At 29.7% G+C, this 19920-nt stretch overlaps 1 protein-coding gene across 1 annotated transcript; it reads left to right on the top strand.

The window, feature by feature from the left end:
- Positions 1 to 17466: 17466 nt before the first annotated feature.
- On the top strand, positions 17467 to 19571 carry LOC144555870 (bidirectional sugar transporter SWEET12-like). Its single transcript, XM_078304310.1, has 6 exons — positions 17467 to 17597; positions 17978 to 18014; positions 18345 to 18552; positions 18665 to 18826; positions 18955 to 19074; positions 19180 to 19571. Exons 1-6 carry the CDS (start codon positions 17546 to 17548, stop codon positions 19393 to 19395), a joined length of 795 nt encoding a protein of 264 aa, XP_078160436.1. The 5' UTR covers positions 17467 to 17545; the 3' UTR covers positions 19396 to 19571.
- The last annotated feature ends 349 nt before the right edge of the window (positions 19572 to 19920 follow it).

A 19920-nucleotide genomic window follows, 5' to 3' on the forward strand; every position in this document is an offset into this window, starting at 1 on the left:
CTTGTTTGATGGATCTCTGTCAATCGTATCCTATGTTTTGTAACTTAATTTTGTTTCGTAATGAAGCAGGGTTATGGCCTTTTTACCCAAAAAAAAAAAGCACAAATAATATTGGCCCCCCTGCGTTATTCCTGAATAGACACCGAACACGTTGTTCATGCAAAATATAAAATATCTCATAGGATACACACTCATTTAGCACCCCCATAGTCAAATCCTGGTTCCGCTCCTAGACAATAACTATTTAAAAATAATAATAATCAAAATATGTATTATGTTTAAAAAAAATGTTAGTATTTAAAATAATTACACAATTATGTTCTAAATTAAGAGAGGAATTTGGTGTATATTTATCCATTAATTTTGGATTAAGGATAACCGTGAATATGTTACAAATATCTTCATGTATAAATAATAATATCTTGTCATCTCCCAAGTGCTAATTACTAAAACCAAAAGGAAACATTTACTTGTCGTCTTGTTTCTTACATGACAAGACACATAAGCACATGCATGTGACACACGAAACAATTTTAATCTTAATTTAATTGCTACATAATTTAACAACTGCTTTAACTTTAATTAGTGGCAGCACAAACAGTACAGTACCTAATTAAATTCCAAATTAAATAGATTTTAACTTGGTATCTTCATCATTTTAGTGCGCGTCGTTTGCATGCTTAGCTCTTTTGTTTTGTTTTATTGGTTTAGGTATCTGCTTAATTTGGGAAATATTCTCATACTATTTTTGTTCCTCTTATCATTATTATTAAATTTAACTGGCCGGTTTATGATATTATTTTTTATTTATTTTTGTGTTACATAAAACACTAATATATTTCGGTAAAGTGTTATATATAAGAACATTTAAAATAAAGTTAATTTTTAATCCATTAAACTAAATAATAATTTTTGAATGAATTTTAAATGAAGATCATAACGATCATAAAATAATAACCTTTGCACGGTTGTTTCAGTGACACAATGCAAAGCCTATTTGGTTGGAATTCAGTGATAGCTGCACCATTTGGTTAATTGGTTCCTGTTTTCTTTTACCTTTAGAGAGGCACTATGTAATTTTTCTTTTCTTTTGAACGGGGAGTGGAACTAGAAAATTGAGATGGAATGTTGGATAAATAAGTGTCATGTTATTTTATTTTACGAGAAAGACTAATAGTAATTTTTGCAAAAAAAATAAATAAATAAAAGACAAAATTTATCCAGATTCGGATTTGAAAAATTACTTAAATTATCCAATCTGTATTGAGATAATATTGTCCAATTTTATCCGGATTCGGATTCAAAAAATTACTTAAGATTCGTATCTGAGATTATCTGTATCTGTATTCGTATCCGAAAAATTATAACGGATAATGATACGATAAGATTTTTAACTATCTTTATCCAATAGTTTACACCCCTAAACCACAACAAATGTACTTTATGTTCTTAAATTGATTTATTAAATTGTATATACATATTAATGATTTATTAAACTGCATATACATATATATTCTGATGAATAATATAACACTATGACATGATTAGTGACTAATAGTTTGATAATATGATATCTATTTTAACTAATAAATTTATTATGAAAAATATTAGATCTAATTTATGAATGAAAAAAAATATTTAAATGTTATTCTTTACTAGAGTGTACATTAGTAATTTATTCTTTACTAGAGTGTACATACCACTATCCGATCCGTATCCAACCGTTTACACCACTGATTATGAAATTTGAATTTGTTTACAATTTGCATATATACCTTGTTCCATGTTGTAGCTGGCAAGTGAGATGCAATCTAATTGGTAATTTATTAAGTTTTATTAACCATAAACATGTATACATAATGCTTTGTCTCATCAAGTAATTAAAATATGAAAAGAAATAATGATTATTTTGGCAATTTTAACAATTAATTAACAAAAAAAAATAAAAAATAAGAATTAAAGAGTAAATTTACAGATATTTTATTGGACAGAGAAATAATCTAACAATTAATCAAGTTTTGCGCAATCTAATTGGCATTGTGTGAAAGACGAAAGCAAATCTCATTATATTTTATATGAATAATATATATTATGGATATGATGTTGTATTTTAAAATTAAGATTTATTTGAAGATTTTCAAAATTGTGAAAATAAAGAATTATGAGGTGATCATTTCTCAAAAAATACTAACTACAAACTCCTACAAAACTATATAAAATTAAAATATCTAAAAAAATTGACCTTTTTTTTATTATATTTTGAATTTAATGTGCCAAAAACTTACCCTTTCCTTTTTCATCATGTAGAAAAAAAAATGCCGAAAAAAGATTAGTTTTTGTATAGTGGGATATGAATGCATGATGTAACTATAAGTTGGAGAAGTTTGACCAGCCAATGGCATGCAACCACGTTTCATTAAAGAAGAGAATATTTTCATTTTTTTATTTTTCATGAAATAATTCTAACACGCTATTAGGCACCTCATATATAATTGGAATCCATGCTATAATTAAACATGGACCAATAGAGAAAGAGATGACATTTGTTTGGTTGAGAGATTATTGTGGTTTGTTCCAACAAGTGATCCATCTTGAACCAATCAAGGTGATAATCTCTTTTTGCAAATTATTACTTTGCTTTGGATTTATATGTCTCTCATGCTACCTATTGATATGACAAAAGAACTCTCTAGACATTTCAATTCAATCAGGATGGAGGCAGTGGTAGCATCATAAAACAACAATTTCAAAAATTCTTAAAAAAATAGTTAAAAAAAATGTAAAATTTGATCTTCGAGTACATTTAATATAGAGATTATGTTAAACGATTCAGATCAACTGTTGAACTTTAAAACAAAGATAAAAAATATGAAGTAAAAAAAAATTACTTCATAAAGCACAATAGTTCAACTATAATCCCACAAACCTGTGTATATACTCTCTTATATATAGTTTAAAGAGAAATTTAAATATGGACACAAAATGCTAAAAAAAAAAAAGGCGAAGAGAACTTATTTTATGGATAAAAATGAAGGTCATATTTTCAATTTTTATTTTTTTAAATGATAAAGATCTAACTTATTAACTTTTATTTAATTGTCTATAAAAAAAACTACTCATTCGGATTTTAAACTCACAAATTTTCACACAGAGTGTTATCCTTTGAACTAGTTTGTTACTAAATCAAAGGCTGATTCTTATATTTTTCAACTTTATTAATTAGTTGTGCTAGATATATCATTGAATGGACATTGATTTTTTTCCATCTATCTATTGTCAGAATCTAGAACAAACATGTTTGCATTTTTTTTGTTTCAAATGCCCTTAGAGCATCTCCAATCCAGCAATTGAAATTAATTGCTAAATTAGCAATTATGAAAATTTTAAAAATTAAGCAATCCACTCTTATATTGGTGCAATCAACCAAACAATTGAGAATTAAACATTTGACCAATAAGAATTAAACATTTGGCCAACTTATCTTTAGAAAATGATTTCTTATTAAGCAATTATTTCCAACAATTGCTAAATAAGCAATAGCCATACAACCCAGTAATTACAAAAACAATTGACACATCAGCATAAGCAATCCATAAGCAATCACTGTTGGAGATGCTCTAAGGCGTTATCATTAAAACCATCATCATTTTACAAGAGAATGACAGAGTTCGTGTCCCCCGAGGTACCTGAGGTGCAATTGAAATAAATAGACAGCCCAGATTAATTTTATTCAGGTCAAACTCAATTCGATGGCTGTTGAGGCCGTAGGGGATCTGCTTTAAGATTCGTGCCAAGTAAATGAACGGTCTAGATTCACCACTTGTACCTCAGGTACCTGGGGTGATACGAATTCAGAATGATAGTGGTATCCAGTTCCTGAGAGGAGAAATCTAACCCCTGTTACAAGCTACTTTTATTCTAGTGTTACATTTGAAAGAAAGGAAATGTGAAACCAGTGTACTCAAAGTTCAAACTGTTCCACTCATGCAACATGTTTGCTTTTACTTTGTACAAAGTTATTGAATCATGCATTGAATCATATATATTTCCATCCAAAACAGTCATGTCAATTCATTGTTCTAGCAAGTGTTGATGCCTACTCCAAACAAAGCATGCATGCATGCTCCCATCAACAAAATATTTTGAATGATTATCATGAGGAGGGATCCGCTTAGATCCTTTTTTTTATGACATCGGATTACACTCTACATTTTCGAAGTCCAAACAGTCGATTCAAACCGTTTAACATGATGGATTTATTAAAATGTGCGTACATATCAAATTTTATATTTTTTTGAATTTTTCTACTATTTATTAAGATGGGTACAAAAATTTAATAATCTAAAAACAACGATTTTGTAAAATACTTTAAAAAAATAGTAAAATAATTCAAAAAAATTATAAAATTTGATGTGTAAGCACATTTTAATATATCTATCATGTTGAACGGTTTGGATTGACTGCTTGGACTTTGAAAATATATAGTATAATTCAGTATCACCAAAAAAAGTGTAAGTGGATGCCTCCTCTTTTATCATTTCATATTAATGTCCAGGAATATGACTGATAGTTGATAAGATATATCAAAACAAACAAAAATGATTCAACCAAAGTTGAGAAGTACAAATTATAGACTTCAACAGTTACAAAGCATAGAAGTTGGTGTGCATTTTATTTTTAATTGTTATAATTATGAAGAGGAAGGATCCACTTACAACATTTGTAAGTTATAACATCTTACAATAATTTAGTTTCATGATTTTTAAAGTCCAAACAGTCAATTCAAACCGTTCAACATGATATATATATATATATATATATGAGTAAGGCTTGGGTGCTATGGATAGCATAGAGGGCTACGGTGCTACGGCTCAATATTCGAGTTTTTTAAATCCTAACGGTCGATCCGAACCGTTCATCTTGTTCTCCATATTAATATGTGTTTGGAGACCAAATTTTACATTTTTTGAAAAAAATTTACTATTTTTTTAGCTAGGTAGAAAATCACTTGATCTAAAAAATTCTGCACCATTCAGATACTTAATATGGGTAAGGTCAATTTTAATGGGTATGGGTATGAAAATGTCTCCACCCGACCCGTACCGTACCCATTGACACCCCTAATGGAAATATTATGATACTTTATACGGACACTTTTATCTTACACTGGCATCTAGCTACTTAAAAAGCAATTAATGCTTCCTTAAAAGAATGTAATTTGCAAAGAGGTGGGTTACAAGTGTCAAGTTAAGATCTGCTCATTTTTGTGATAAGATTTGTAATTGCATGAGATCTTATCAATTATAATTTAAACAACGCCTAAGCACTAACCTAAATAATTTAACCAACTATTGTTCATTTCAGGAGACAAATGAAGATTTTTTAGCTATAACATAACAAAAAGCACATACAGTTTGTATTTATACAAGAGACACAGAATTTAAAAAAAAATACCAGTCCTTACTTTCTTTCAAGTTTTAAGTAGATTTGTTTTTAGGTCCGGTCTGGCTTTAGAATATGGTAAGTAGAGCCCTCCTCAAATATGAATATATGATATTACGAATTTTAGAAAGGGCACATAATTTCAATGTACTTGAAGGGTATACATAAAATTTCCCCAGCCACCATAAACAATTATTAAAGTTTGGTCGTTTGGTGGTACTAAAGAAAAAAAAACACACACACTATATTAGTTCGAAAAATTATAAACAATCAATTAAAAAGTAACCGAGTAAAAAAAAAAATACCAATACATTGTGATAAATAAATGTTGTTTCGTGGGTTAAATGAAACAGAAGGTTAACTCTACCATTATTTTTTCTTTAAGAAAAAAAGAAGAAATTTTTTTATAATGGCCCAAAATTACTCCCGGTTAAAGGTGAAAGGACAACCAGTTAAATTTGTAGTTTTTTTTTTTTTTTGGGGGGGGGGGGGGGGGGAATTACTCTGCTTAGGGAGCTAGGGGTAAAGATCTTAACAGACTAGTTTTGACTTCAATACAGCGCACTAACCATTTACAGCGCTATTCTGATTCTATAGTTGGTGTGCTGCACTAAGTCAAAACTGCTCTGTTAAAATCTTCATCCACCCTTGGCCCTTGGGCCATTAAATTTGAAGTAACATATGCACAACAGAAGTATTCAATACCATAAATGCTAATTATAAAATAGTTGAAACAATTGGTGACGAAAACAATTGACAAGATATATGAATGGACAATCAGATATATATTACTTAAAATTACAATTTTATATATATGAACATTTACATGTATACTCAATGAAATCATTGCCAACTAAGATGAATGAACGGATGCTTTTAATCATCCAGCAGCTATCAATCCTTCCAATAATACAGTTCTTCAGGATAATACCTAGGAGTGCAAACGGGTCTGATATTATCCAAATCTCTGTATTCGAAAATTAGATACAAATATATGATATTCGAATATCCGTATGGATACGGATACGGATATGATTTAAAATTTTCATTATATGTATCTGAATAGTTGATATATACTATATAGTTTGAGCAAAACTAAGGTGTGATGTGCTCATCAAAAGAGGTTGGTGAGCACACCTCCAAAACACTATTCAATTGACTTTGAATTATGAATTTAAATCGTTGAAATTCAAGTATCTAGTGAGTGATGCATGTACATGTAAAAAATTTAAATTTTTGAATTTATTTAGCACATAGTCAAGCGGTCAAAATAATGAACATTTTATAAGTTATTTTTTGAATTGTTTTATATATTAATTTTTCATCATTTTTTTGTCCGCTTGACCATGTGCTAAATAAATTCGAAACTCTAAATTGTTTGTATGTACATGCATCACTCATGAGATACTTGGATTTCAACGTTTGGATTCATAGTTCGAAGTCAGTACGATAATCTTTTGTAGGTGTGCCCACCCACCTCTCTTGGTGAGCACATCATACCCTAGTTTTGCTCCTATATATATTATGAAAAAAAATTATGTTATTCACTATTATAAAAAGCGGATATTTGTATCCGTATCAGTTTAATATCCTATCCATATCTGTATCCGTCAAATATCTGATCCATACCCGTATCCAAAAACTAAAAGCGGATACCGATATAATTTTACCACTATCAGATCCGTATCCGATCCGTTTGCACCTTTAATATTACCTCAAAATTATGTAAATTTCTTTTTGTATAATTAATATTTTTTGCTCTTCTGAAACCTAAAATTTCTTAGTTTTATCGAGTGGTGGAGCAACATGAGATTCAGGGGAAGGTACTTGCCGAATTCGGATCACCCCAAGTACCTGACTCAAGCAAATTACAAACGGACGGTCCAAATTAGTTATTTTAACTTAGCATGAATCTCAAAAGAGACTCCCTATACTTTCTATTAACTTTGATTCAGCTAGGATTAATCTGGGCCGTCCATTTGTTATTTGCTTGAGTTAGGTACCTGGGAGGATACAGATTGGCACTTGTCTATTTCTGGTCCAAAAAAGTTTCTAAATTTTTTTTTTCGAAAATATTTCATAAAAGATGCTTTATTTTAAAAAATATATTATTATATTCTATTATGAAAATTTATAACATCTTACATTTTTTTTTTCTTGGCTCTCTTTCTGATCTCATCCTGCAGATATCATTTCAGAAACAAAAGGACAAAACTTTGATTTGCTTTGTTTGCAAGTGCAACTATACGAACCGTCTGATTAATGGTCTGAGTGGCACCCCCACTAAAAAAGAAACAAAGATCAGGTGCTAACTTTTTATCCAAGTAGTGATCAGTGATCACCCAAAAGAAAGGGTAAAGATTTTAACAGAGCAGTTTTAACTTCATGCAGCGCACAAACCATACGCAGAGCTGTTTTGATTCTATAGTCCATGCACTGCATGAAGCCAAGATTACTCTGTTAAAATCTTTACCCCAAAAGAAATGGATCATATACATATATAGGATGGCAAAATTGGCAATCCTTACTCTGTTTTTATATATATACTTTAGTTTAATTGAAGACAGAATGCTAGGAATTTCATGATATAAAAGAAATGCATGGTTTTTTTATCCTTTTTCTACAAAATGCACCCAAAATTAGCAACTCATTTTCATGATATAGAAATTAAATATTCTAATTCTGTCTTCCATCCATCGGATATAAATATACCTACACATTTTTGACAGCGTTTTTTTCTTTTTTAAAATTATTATTCACTTCTGCAACATCGAGAAGGAGTAGCTGCTTCCCCTCGATTTCGAGTTTTAGTGGAGATCTGAACATTTCGATCGACTTTGTCTCCCTCTGAAATTTTTCTTGCCTCCTTCTGAATGTTTTATTTGTAATTCATGTTAAATTTAGAATTAAAATTAAAATAAATTTATTGAATTATGATTGGTAATTAGAATTATATGTTAGAAAATTAGAAATTACAAGTCAGAGTATTGGAAAGTATAAATTAAAGCATTGTTTTTTATCCAGTATCTAATTAAACGGGTTTAAATCCGATTAGTTATTTAAAGCCGATTAGATATTTTTTTACCCCCTAATGAAAACCCTGGGTCCGCCCCTGATTGTAGGGGTGCAAACGGATTGGATAATATCTGACCGTATATTTAATTATCTGGATCCAAAAATTAGATACGGATACGGATATGGTTTTGAATTTTAATTATTCGTATCCGAATAGCAAATATATATCTTATTGTTTAATATATATTATAAATATATTTATGTATAAATCTACGGATATCTGATATCCTATCCGTATCCGTACGTATCCGTCTAATATTCAATTCGTATCCGAAAAATAAAAACGAATACGGATATAGTTTTACCACTATCTGATCTATATCCGATCCGTTTTCAACCCTAACCCATCGTCTCCTTTTCTTGCCCTCCTAGTGGCATAGCGGCCCCACTTCTTTTTTAAATAAACAGAAAATTTATTATTTTGTTTGGTTATTTATTTTTTATATAGTTTATTTATTATGTTTAATTATTGTTTTGTTTTAAATGTTGTTTATTGGATATGTCGTTTATTTTTAAAATAGTGTTCATTTGTCGAATCAAAATTTTGATTCTGTCATTTATTTTTAAAATATCAATCATTTGAAATGTCTTTTGTATACAAAGAAATTATGATATAAACAACAAATAAATAAATAACAAAGCAGCAAAATAAATAAGTCATATTATCTGATCAAACATCAAATAAATCACAGTATCTAACAAAAAAACTAACAAAGTATTAATCAAAACATACGAATCTGAACTAAATACCGTTATCGACTTCTTTCTGAAACCTCTACCCCACCTGAAGAATGGCGTGTGGTCTAACTCGTTTGAATCATCCTCCTCATCGATATCCTCCGCATGAACCTGCTCATCATACAATCCTTTTCTCAAAATAAAAGAAAATATATTGTAGAGAAAATGGGAGATAATTCCGTTGATATAGAATTGGGACAACATAGGATTCCATTTTAATGGATCTCACTTCATTATAACAGAATTGGGTCTAAATAGAATCCTTTTGTCCGTTTTGCTTGGATATTTGCATAACCTAAAACAAATTCCTAGATTCTAATAAATTCCCCTGGCAGAAGCTGCCAGGATTTAAAAAAAAAAAATTCTATAGATAATTAATGAGCAAGAAAGAAACACTATTTGTTGCCAATTTTACTTGATTTGGAGAAAGAATACCTAGTTATCTGCACGAGACACTCCTGCCTTTTTTAAAGAAGAGTTTCAAATCAATCTAAATATTTACACTGAATTATCTATTCGATTTTTATACCTATGACCAATGTTTTTAATTTAATGTTTCTAAATCCATATAGTAGTATGCGAAAGATCACTGCATATATATCACGACATAAAGATTTCATGTAGAATCTAACTGCATATATACGCATATACAGCCACATATACAACTACATAAACCACATTTTACAACAACACTGCTTACAACATGCTAGCTACATGAAGATTATTAGTTGCTCTTACATACAAAATCTTAAAGCAAATTCAAATAATAAAAGAATTAATACCATAAGAATAGCAAGAAGGTCGCCAATCTACAATAACAAGAATAACTCACTAATCCAAATTAGTAAGCTATTTCATTTTTAATTTGGACAAATTAGTAAAAAGGCAAAAATAGTTTACCAACCCAAATAATTAGCATTGCCGATCCAAACGCAAAATAGAAATAAAACTAATGGGTGAGGGTTTTCTCCAAACAGCTTTGGACAAAATTTCATTCAAATAAGTCAGACTTAAACTGTCTGGTTTGTATTAAAATTCGTACAAATATTTAGATTTAGGGAGTCATTTAAATTTATTAAATTTCAAATATGTTTGCACGAATCTCAATGCAAATTGAACGTTTAAACTTAGCTTTGGATGAGACTTTGTCCAAAACTCTTTGGACAAAATTCCCAATCCCAAAACTAATTGCTAACCTGAGTTAATGTGCTATTCTCACTTCATCCAAATAAAATGTATAGTTTTATTACATCATGTCGTTTTACAACAACAAATAATAATAAAAATATTATCAAGGGAGTTCTTAAGTTTATCAAGCCTCTTTGCAAACTCAACTCTAAAATATATCGGATTGGCTTCAAATAGCGAATATAAAATGTTAAAATTCACCTATCTTATGAGTGATGCGTCTATATGCAAAAAAAATTGAACTTACAAATTAATTTAGTATGAAGTAAAGTAGTCAAAATTAAAAAGTTTATAAATTAATTTTAATGCATTAATTCATTTGTTGGACGTTTTTTACCACTTGACTATATAAAATTATTTCGTAATTTAAAATTTTGGCATATAAACGCATAACTCGTAAGACAGATAGGTTTCAATGGTTTAGATTCATCATTTGAAATCAATCTAATATATTTTAGAGTTAAGTTCACAAAGATATTTGATAAATTTAAAAACACTAATTCTACTCAACTTCACTTTTAATATGTAGCAAAGAGCCTTTGTATGTAAATAATAGATTAATATTACTTGTACTGTTTTTGGGCTGGATCTTAAAATGCAAATATGTGTTAAAGAAAAAATAAACTAGCCTTCGTTGGTTATAAAACATATTTTATTTTATTCTTAATATTTTTTAGGTTTAATAAAAAAAAAGATGCCAACAAATTATTTACATGAATTTTGAATCTTTTAAAACTAGATTTTTCTTTGCTCGTAAAGACGACGTACACGACAAACATTCCAAATTGATTTAACTTGAACCAATTTTAAAACTAAAATATATATATACAACTTAAATTTAAATCATATTATGTTGAAATTATTGACGATTAATATATTTACAAGATTCAATATAAAAAAAAAACTAATGGATTAATTTTTATCAATGAAGGTATCTTGCTTAGTTTGCATAATTATAGAATGATTTACAATTGATTAATTAAAAATTGATGATGTTTATTGTTAGATCGATCGAGAGAATATATATGCAAATTTTGAAAAATTAAAGAAAATTTAATTCCTCTTATAGTTAATAGTGGTGTTAAATGCAGGAACACATCATGTGGAAGAAAGGAAATTTGTATGTCAATATTCTATTATATTTTTATCATTACATTAATGTAGGTTGGACGGAATGCTAAAAAGAAAAGTTAATCGTAATCGTTTGATTGCCGAAATTTTTATTTATACCATAATAATAAAAAAAAAAACCAAAACACCTTGTTATTGGAGGAATTTCAAATTTATCCAATTGACCCTGCGGCTCCAGTCTCGAAGCATCCAAATAGTTTAGAGGCTCCATTTTTTTTTTTTTTGTAAGTGGCACAGAGATCCGAAATTTTTTGAACCAGCAATTCGTTGACACAGAGAATAAGGAGGATAATGTGAATTTTGTTATGGGCAGTCGCTGATACCATTTTAATAAAATTTCTATAAAAAAAATCGGGGCCACTAAATTATTTGGAGGCCTCTAGACTGGGGCCGCAAGGCCAATTGATGGCTCCCAGTCTTTGAGGCTGCAGAAGTATTTGACAACTTGGATAATTTTTAAAATAGAGTGTTTTGGTTTATTTTTTTATTATAGTATAATTAAAAAAATCGGGTTTTATTGATACCATATACATATTTATTTTGATGAAAATTACAAGGCAGAAGACAATTAATTGTGGAAGCTGAGCAGCGTTGAAAATTTGTAATTCTCAACTACTTTGATGAACTTAATCATAGATTATTTCTTTGTTAAATGAAGGATACTCACTAATTAAATTCTCAATCAAATTATTTATCCATTGAAATTTTTTTTTTTAATGTGCACTAGTTGAATTATTAATAATTCATTTGTAGGTAGGTAACATGATCATTAGGGTAATTAAATATTTTAACAGAGCTGTTTTGGCTCCATGCAGCGCATTAACTATATTCAGCGATGTTTTAATTCTATTGTCCGTGCGCTGTATGAAGCCAATACTGATCTGTTAAATCATCACCCCATGATTAGCAAATGAGAAATTAATAATTACTTAACATAATATAATGTAATCACTAATCAATGCTTAATTTGGACTGTTATTGATCATGCCAAAAATATATCACCTTTTAAAGATGTATGCGTATGCAGATGACACCTTGCTAGAGTGCAAAGAAGCTAGGAATTAAGCCATTACACAAGAGAACACCTATACGCCAAGTACCCCATAGTGCAATTGCATTTGATTGAAATAAATATATTTATTAATTAGACTCCTCTCCATTATTCAGAAACTAGATTGCTCCCTTTCTCACCTTTAATAAATAAGGATGGTACATATATAATTTAAACTTATTGATTAGTATTAGAGTTAAGTTCACACTAGCATCTAATTAGTAAGTGTAAGTACATACTAGCTTCGATAATAAATAATTAACCAAATAGATATTATACTTGATTGGTATATTGTCTTAAGAGAAACCATGCTATATATAATATTAACTATTAGTGTCTACAATTTCAGTGTGCATGTCAGAAACTCGATTAGTATTTGCATCGGTGATAACTGAGAACTTCGACATTCATCTCATGTTAAAAACAGTTATTTAAGATCAACAATTCATCAAAATAATTAATGCTTTCCTTTGAGGTTATATAACAATGGTTAATTTAACTGCATATATACGCATAAAGATTTCATGTAGAATCTAACTGCATATATACGCATATACAGTCACATATACAACTACATAAATCGCATTATACAATACTGCTTACGACATGCTAGCTACGTGAAGATTATTAGTTGCTCTCACATACAAAATCTTAAAGCAAATTCAAATAATAAAAGAATACCATAAGAATATATAGCAAGAAGGTCGCCAATCTACAATAACAAGAATAACTCACTAATCCAGATTAGTAAGCTATTTCATTTTTAATTTGAACAAATTAGTAAAAAGGCAAAAATAGTTTACCAACCCAAATTAGCATTGCCGGTCCAAACGCAAAATAGAAATAAAACTAATGGGTGAGGGTTCTCTCCAAACAGCTTTGGACAAAATTTCATTCAAATAAGTCAGACTTAAACCGTCTGGTCTGTATTAAAATTTGTACAGACATTTAGATTTGGGAAGTCATTTAAATTTATTAAATTTCAATTATGTTTGCACGAATCTCAATGCAAATTGAACGTTTAAACTTAGCTTTGGATGAGACTTTGTCCAAAACTCTTTGGACAAAATTCCCAATCCCAAAACTAATTGCTAACCTGAATTAACGTGCTATTCTCACTTCATCCAAATAAAACGTATAGTTTTATTACATCATGTCGTTTTACAACAACAAATAATAAAAAAAATATTATCAAGGGAGTTCTTAAGTTTATCAAGCCTCTTTGCAAACTCAACTCTAAAATATATCGGATTGGCTTCAAACAACGAATATAAAATGTTAAAATTCACCTCTTATGAGTGATGCGTCTATATGCAAAAAAAATTGAACTTACAAATTAATTTAGTATGAAGTCAAGTAGTCAAAATTAAAAAGTTTATAAATTAATTTTAATGCATTAATTCATTTGTTGAATGTTTTTTTTTATCACTTGACTATATACAATTATTTCGAAAATTAAAAAATTTGGCATATAGACGCATAACTCGTAAGACATATAGGTTTCAACGGTTTAGATTCATCATTTGAAGTCAATCTAATAAATTTTAGAGTTAAATTTACAAAGAAACTTGATGAACATAAAAACACTAGTTCTACTCCACTTTTAATATATGTAGCAAATAGCCACTGTATGTAAAGAATAGATTATTATTACTAGTACTGTTTTTGGGCTTGTCTTAAAATACAATTTTATGTTAAAGAAAAAATAAACTAGCCTTCGTTGGTTATAAAACTTATTTTATTTTTAGGGCCCTGATAATTATCTCTTCACTCTCATCCCTCTATTATTTTTCTAATTTTATTTGTTCAATCTCGTCTATATTTCTCACGATCTATAAGGAATTTTGCGAATCTAAAACCACGAATGTCTTCTACGCAATTTTATCTTTCAAATGAGATCCATGATAATATATTTTCGAGCTCGTCGTTACACAATTTATACCTCGTCATCTAAGTATTTATACCTCGTATTTTTCACATATGACACTGCTGACATTTAAAAGTATTAATATCAAGTATTACAAGTATTTATACCTATGCACTGAAGTATTTATACATATGTGGTCAACTATTTTTGTTAGAGGAAGGTTGATGCAGGGACGATTGGGAAAGGTTGATGCGGAGATGCGGGATCCATGGTTGGAGATAAATACTTACAAGTATATGTATAAATACTTGCACGATGAGGTATATAAATACTCGTGTGACGATGAGCCGGAAAGTATGTCATCATGGATTTCATTTGGAAGATAAAATTGCGTAGAATACGTTCATGGTTTTAGATTCGCAAAATTCATAATAGATCGTGAGCAATGTGGACGACATTGAAAAAAAAACACATCTAAAAACGTGTATGATTCTTCTCCCCATATAGTTTGAGTGCCCCCCCCCCCCCCCCCTCTCATATAGTCATATCAAGTTAGACATGCAAGTATTAATATCTTAGTTTGCAAGTATTAATTTATTATCTTCCAAATATTTATACCTATGAATTTAATTAAACTTGGAAGACCACAGTGTTTTGAATAAATTTAATTAAACTAGTTAGTTAAGTTATGGAAGTTAAAATATGTTTAAGAGATAGGGGGATGATGGGGACATGCGGAGATGCAGGATCCACGATTGGGGATAAATACTTACAAGTATAGGTATAAATACTTGCACGATGAGGTATAAATACTTGTGTGACAATGAGCCCGAAAGTATGTCATCATGGATCTCATTTGAAAGATAAAATTGCGTAGAATACGTTCGTGATTTTATATTCGCAAAATCCTCATAAATCGTGAGAAATGTGGACGACATTGAAAAATGAAAAAAAAAACCCACCTCTAAAATCTGTTTAAAAGATGGGAGGGTGATGAGGGAATGGGAGTGGGGGATTCATATAATTATTCTTATTTTTAATATTTTTTAGGCTTAATAAAAAAAATGCCAACAAATTATTGATTTAATTTGAACCAATTTTAAAACTAAAATATATATACAACTTAAATTTAAATCATATTATGTTGAAATTATTGACAATTAAGATATTTACAAAATTCAATATAAAAAAAACTAATGGATTAATTTTTATCAATGAGGGTATCTTGGTTAATTAGTTTGCATAATTATAGAACGATTTACAATTGATTAATTAAAAACTGATGATGTTTATTGTTAGATCGATCGGGAGAATATATATGCAAATTTTGAAAAAATAAAGAAAATTTAAATCCTCTTATAGTTAATAGTAGTGTTAAATGTAAGAACACATCATGTGGAAGAAAGGAATTTGTATGTCAATATTTTATGATATTTTTATCATTACATTACATTAATGTACTGCAAAGCCAATTGGCAGTCTCCAATCTTTGAAGCTGCAGGAGTATTTGGCGACCTAGGTAATTTTCAAAATGAGGTGTTTTGGTTTATTTTTTATTATGGTATAATAAAAAAAATTCGGATTTGATTGATACCATATACATATTTTTTTTTATGAAAATTACAAGACAGAAGACAATTAATTGTGGAAGAGCAGCGTTGAAAATTTGTAATTCTCAACTACTTTGATGAACTTTAGTATAGATTATTTCTTTGTTAAATGAAGGATACTGACTAATTAAATTATCAATCAAATTATTTATCCATTTTTTTTAATGTGCACTAGTTGAATTATTAATAATTCATTTGTAGGTAGGTAACATGATCATTAGGGTAATTAAATATTTTAACAGAGCTGTTTTGGCTCCATGCAGCGCATTAACTATATGCAGCGATGTTTTAATTCTATTGTTCGTGTGCTGTATGAAGCCAATACTGATCTGTTAAATCATCACCCCATGATTAGCAAATGAGAAATTACTAATTACTTAACATAATATAATGTAATCAATGTTTAATTTGGACTGTTATTGATCATGCCAAAAATATATCACCTTTTAAAGATGTATGCGTATGCAGATGACACCTTGCTGGAGTGCAAGAAGCTAGGAATTAAGCCATTACACAAGAGAACACCTATACGCCAAGTACCCCATAGTGCAATTGCATTTGATTGAAATAAATATATTTATTAGACTCCTCTCCATTATTCAGAAACTAGATTGCTCCCTTTCTCACCTTTAATAAATAAGGATGGTACATATATAATTTAAACTTATTGATTAATATTAGAGTTAAGTTCACTAGCATCTAATTAGTAAGTGTAAGTACATACTAGCTTCGATAATAAATAATTAACCAAATAGATATTATACTTGATTGGTATATTGTCTTAAGAGAAACCATGCTATATATAATATTAACTATTAATTAGTGTCTACAATTTCAGTGTGCATGTCAGAAACTCGATTAGTATTTGCATCGGTGATAACTGAGAACTTCGACATTCATCTCCTGTTAAAAAAAGTTATTTAAGATCAACAATTCATCAAAATAATTAATGCTTTCCTTTGAGGTTATATAACAATGGTTAATTTAGTATTAACCTTCCTAATAACACTTTGATTTCAAATGAAATAATTAAGTGGGCATTTCTATCACTTAATTAAAAAAAAGGGTCCAAAATTCATTATTTTGTGAGTTTATATTCTCTACAAGAATATGTAAGCATTGAAGAGACCTTTTTTTTTAAAACAACTTAGATTAATTAATTTTCTTATATTAATATATTAATTGTAGGCTAAGGCCGGATATCTCCAGTCTTTATCAAATGGACAAGAGAAGTCCCTATAAAAGAAGCCATACACATGGCATATTACAGCATCCAGGTGTCGATTACTTGTAATTCTCAATTAATTCATATAATGTCAAGCCCACTATAAATAGGGGAAGCTAATCAATCTCTTGCATTGTAGTCTGTTATCATACTGTGTTTGTACTTTGTACTGAGTTATCTATTTGCTGTCCCTTCAGTAAGAGAACCAAAGTACAGATATGATTATTATCAAAATTGAGCATCCTTTGGCATTTGGCTTTGGTTTACTAGGTGCATTTTCTCTCTTTCTATGTACAATAATATAAATTTTTAGTGTAAATACAAGAATGGGACAATATCCGCGAGGGATCAATACTGTCGGTATACCATCACAGATACTACCGTCGCTAATAGAAAATGCACCTTTATCTCGGTATACCCTCGCAGATAGTCCCTTTTTACTCTCGCGGATACTATCGCATTCTTGTAGATGTATATATATCACCTTCATCAATTAGAACTATAACAAGTTATAACATACCATTCCTTTTGCTCCTATTTTTACTGTTATCACCTTCATCAAGGCTATAACAAGTTAATTATAACCTAATTTTCTTTTGGTGGCATTATTCTAACAATACTAAACATTTTTTTTTTCATTCTATTTTCAGGTAACATATTGTCATTTTTGGTCGTTCTTGCCCCCTTGTAAGTCTTTACCTTGTACTATATTGTATTTGCTCTTAAAACATTCCATTTCAGAAATTTTGATATGGCTTTTGCATAATAAGAAGAAATACAAAAAAACATGTGCTTAAATACATGCGCACACAAGTAGACATTTGCTATGAGGGATAAGGGGGGATACCAGTGAAACCTTTGTGTCAGCATATATCGAGCCTAACAACTTACAAAGACTGATCAAGCTAGCTAGTACCGCCACAAAATGCATGACAAACCATGGAACAATTTTGATTTCTATGCACAATGGAGTATGTGTTATAGTGTTTTTTGACTTCCCTTTTTTTGTTTTGGAAGGCCAACATTTTATAGGGTGTACAAGAAGAAATCAACCGAATCATTTCATTCGCTACCATATATTGTTGCCTTGTTTAGTGCCATGCTATGGTTGTACTATGCCATTCTCACAAGGGATGTGCTTCTTCTTACCATTAATGGCACGGCGTGCGTCTTTGAATCTCTCTACCTTGCAATCTTTATCGTTTATGCCCCAAAAGATGCCTTGGTACGTATGGAACTTTATTTTTTAAATTTTGCCTATATATATATATATATAGCAATAACTTTTTTTTATTAATTAGCTACCTACTAATATATCATGGAAATTTTTTGTGTAGGTATTTGCATTGAAACTGATTTCCATGCTAAATGTTGTGTTGTATGGATGCTTGGTTATTTTCTCTTTCCTGTTTATCACGGGAAAGAGGAGGATCGAAGTAATGGGAACGATTTCTGCCTCGTTTGCTGTCTGTGTCTTTGTAGCTCCTCTTAGTGTTATTGTAAGATCAATGCAAATTAAGATTAAAAAAAATATTCATTACATTTATATGGACATAAGTTACAAAAAATTTCTAGCTTTTGCATGTTATAACTTATAACTCATCATTTTGTTGTTAATTTGTTGCAGAAACAAGTGATAAGAACTAAGAGTGTGGAGTTCATGCCTTTCTCTTTATCTTTATTTCTCACACTAAGTGCAATTGCATGGTTCTTCTATGGCCTTCTACAGAAAGACACCTTTGTCGCTGTAAGTGTTTTTTCTGGCATCTCTCTTTTCAATCTGAAAATAGATAAATCAATGAACAAAACTAATTGAATAATTTCATTTTTTTTTTGCTCCTTTTATTGTCAGGTACCAAATGTCATCGGCTTCCTGTTCGGCATAGCACAAATGGTTTTATATTTCATGTACAGAACTCCAGATGCAAAGAAAGGAGAAGCAATGATCTCACCAGTAGTGGACTTAGAGATGTATCAGTGTCAGACAACTGATGCAAGCAACACCAATGCTCATGAAATTGAGACAACTAATGACTCTGTTGAAGCAGAAAAAAAAATTGGGGTCTGAGAAGTCTTTGAATTATCACTACCAGAATTTTGGGATCTTTTAGTTTCTCTTTTAATTAAGGAGTAATTAATTATTAATTAATCCCTGTCATGATGTAGAGATTGCATGCATGATTGGCGCATGGTGTATGGAATGTTGTGTTGTATCCCTTTATGTTTGAATAATATTTGTCAAGTATATATATTTAGGATTAATTAATGTTTTGATGGTGTTTAATTAGCTACGTAACGTAAGATACTTGGATTAAAAGATTGGTTTCAATCTTAATTAGATCTTCTTGTTAGAGATAAAGTTGATATTTTCTGGTGCACTTACTAGAATTGTCAGGTCACCAAGCCCATGCTACTGTTGGCCCAAAATGAAACAATTGCCTTTCACTTGATCCATGTATATATATATATATATATATATATGTGAATGTTTTTATCAGTGTTGTAAAAAAAGTTTGTTTAGGCTAATTAATTGGCTGATTAGTCATTGGCGGTGACCAAACCGTCATACATTTTTTTAACTAATTGATTGATT

Source organism: Carex rostrata, chromosome 6, assembly GCF_964058835.1.
Source record: "Carex rostrata chromosome 6, lpCarRost1.2, whole genome shotgun sequence".
NCBI lineage: Eukaryota > Viridiplantae > Streptophyta > Magnoliopsida > Poales > Cyperaceae > Carex > Carex rostrata.

Excerpts from the sequence above, each read along its gene's own strand:
- LOC144555870 (XM_078304310.1), top strand. The coding sequence starts at position 17,546 with ATGATTATTATCAAAATTGAGCATCCTTTGGCATTTGGCTTTGGTTTA. Across the intron at positions 17,598-17,977 it reads ATTTGGCTTTGGTTTACTAG|GTAACATATTGTCATTTTTG; the intron begins GTGCATTTTCTC and ends TTCTATTTTCAG. Across the intron at positions 18,553-18,664 it reads ATGCCCCAAAAGATGCCTTG|GTATTTGCATTGAAACTGAT; the intron begins GTACGTATGGAA and ends TTTTTTGTGTAG.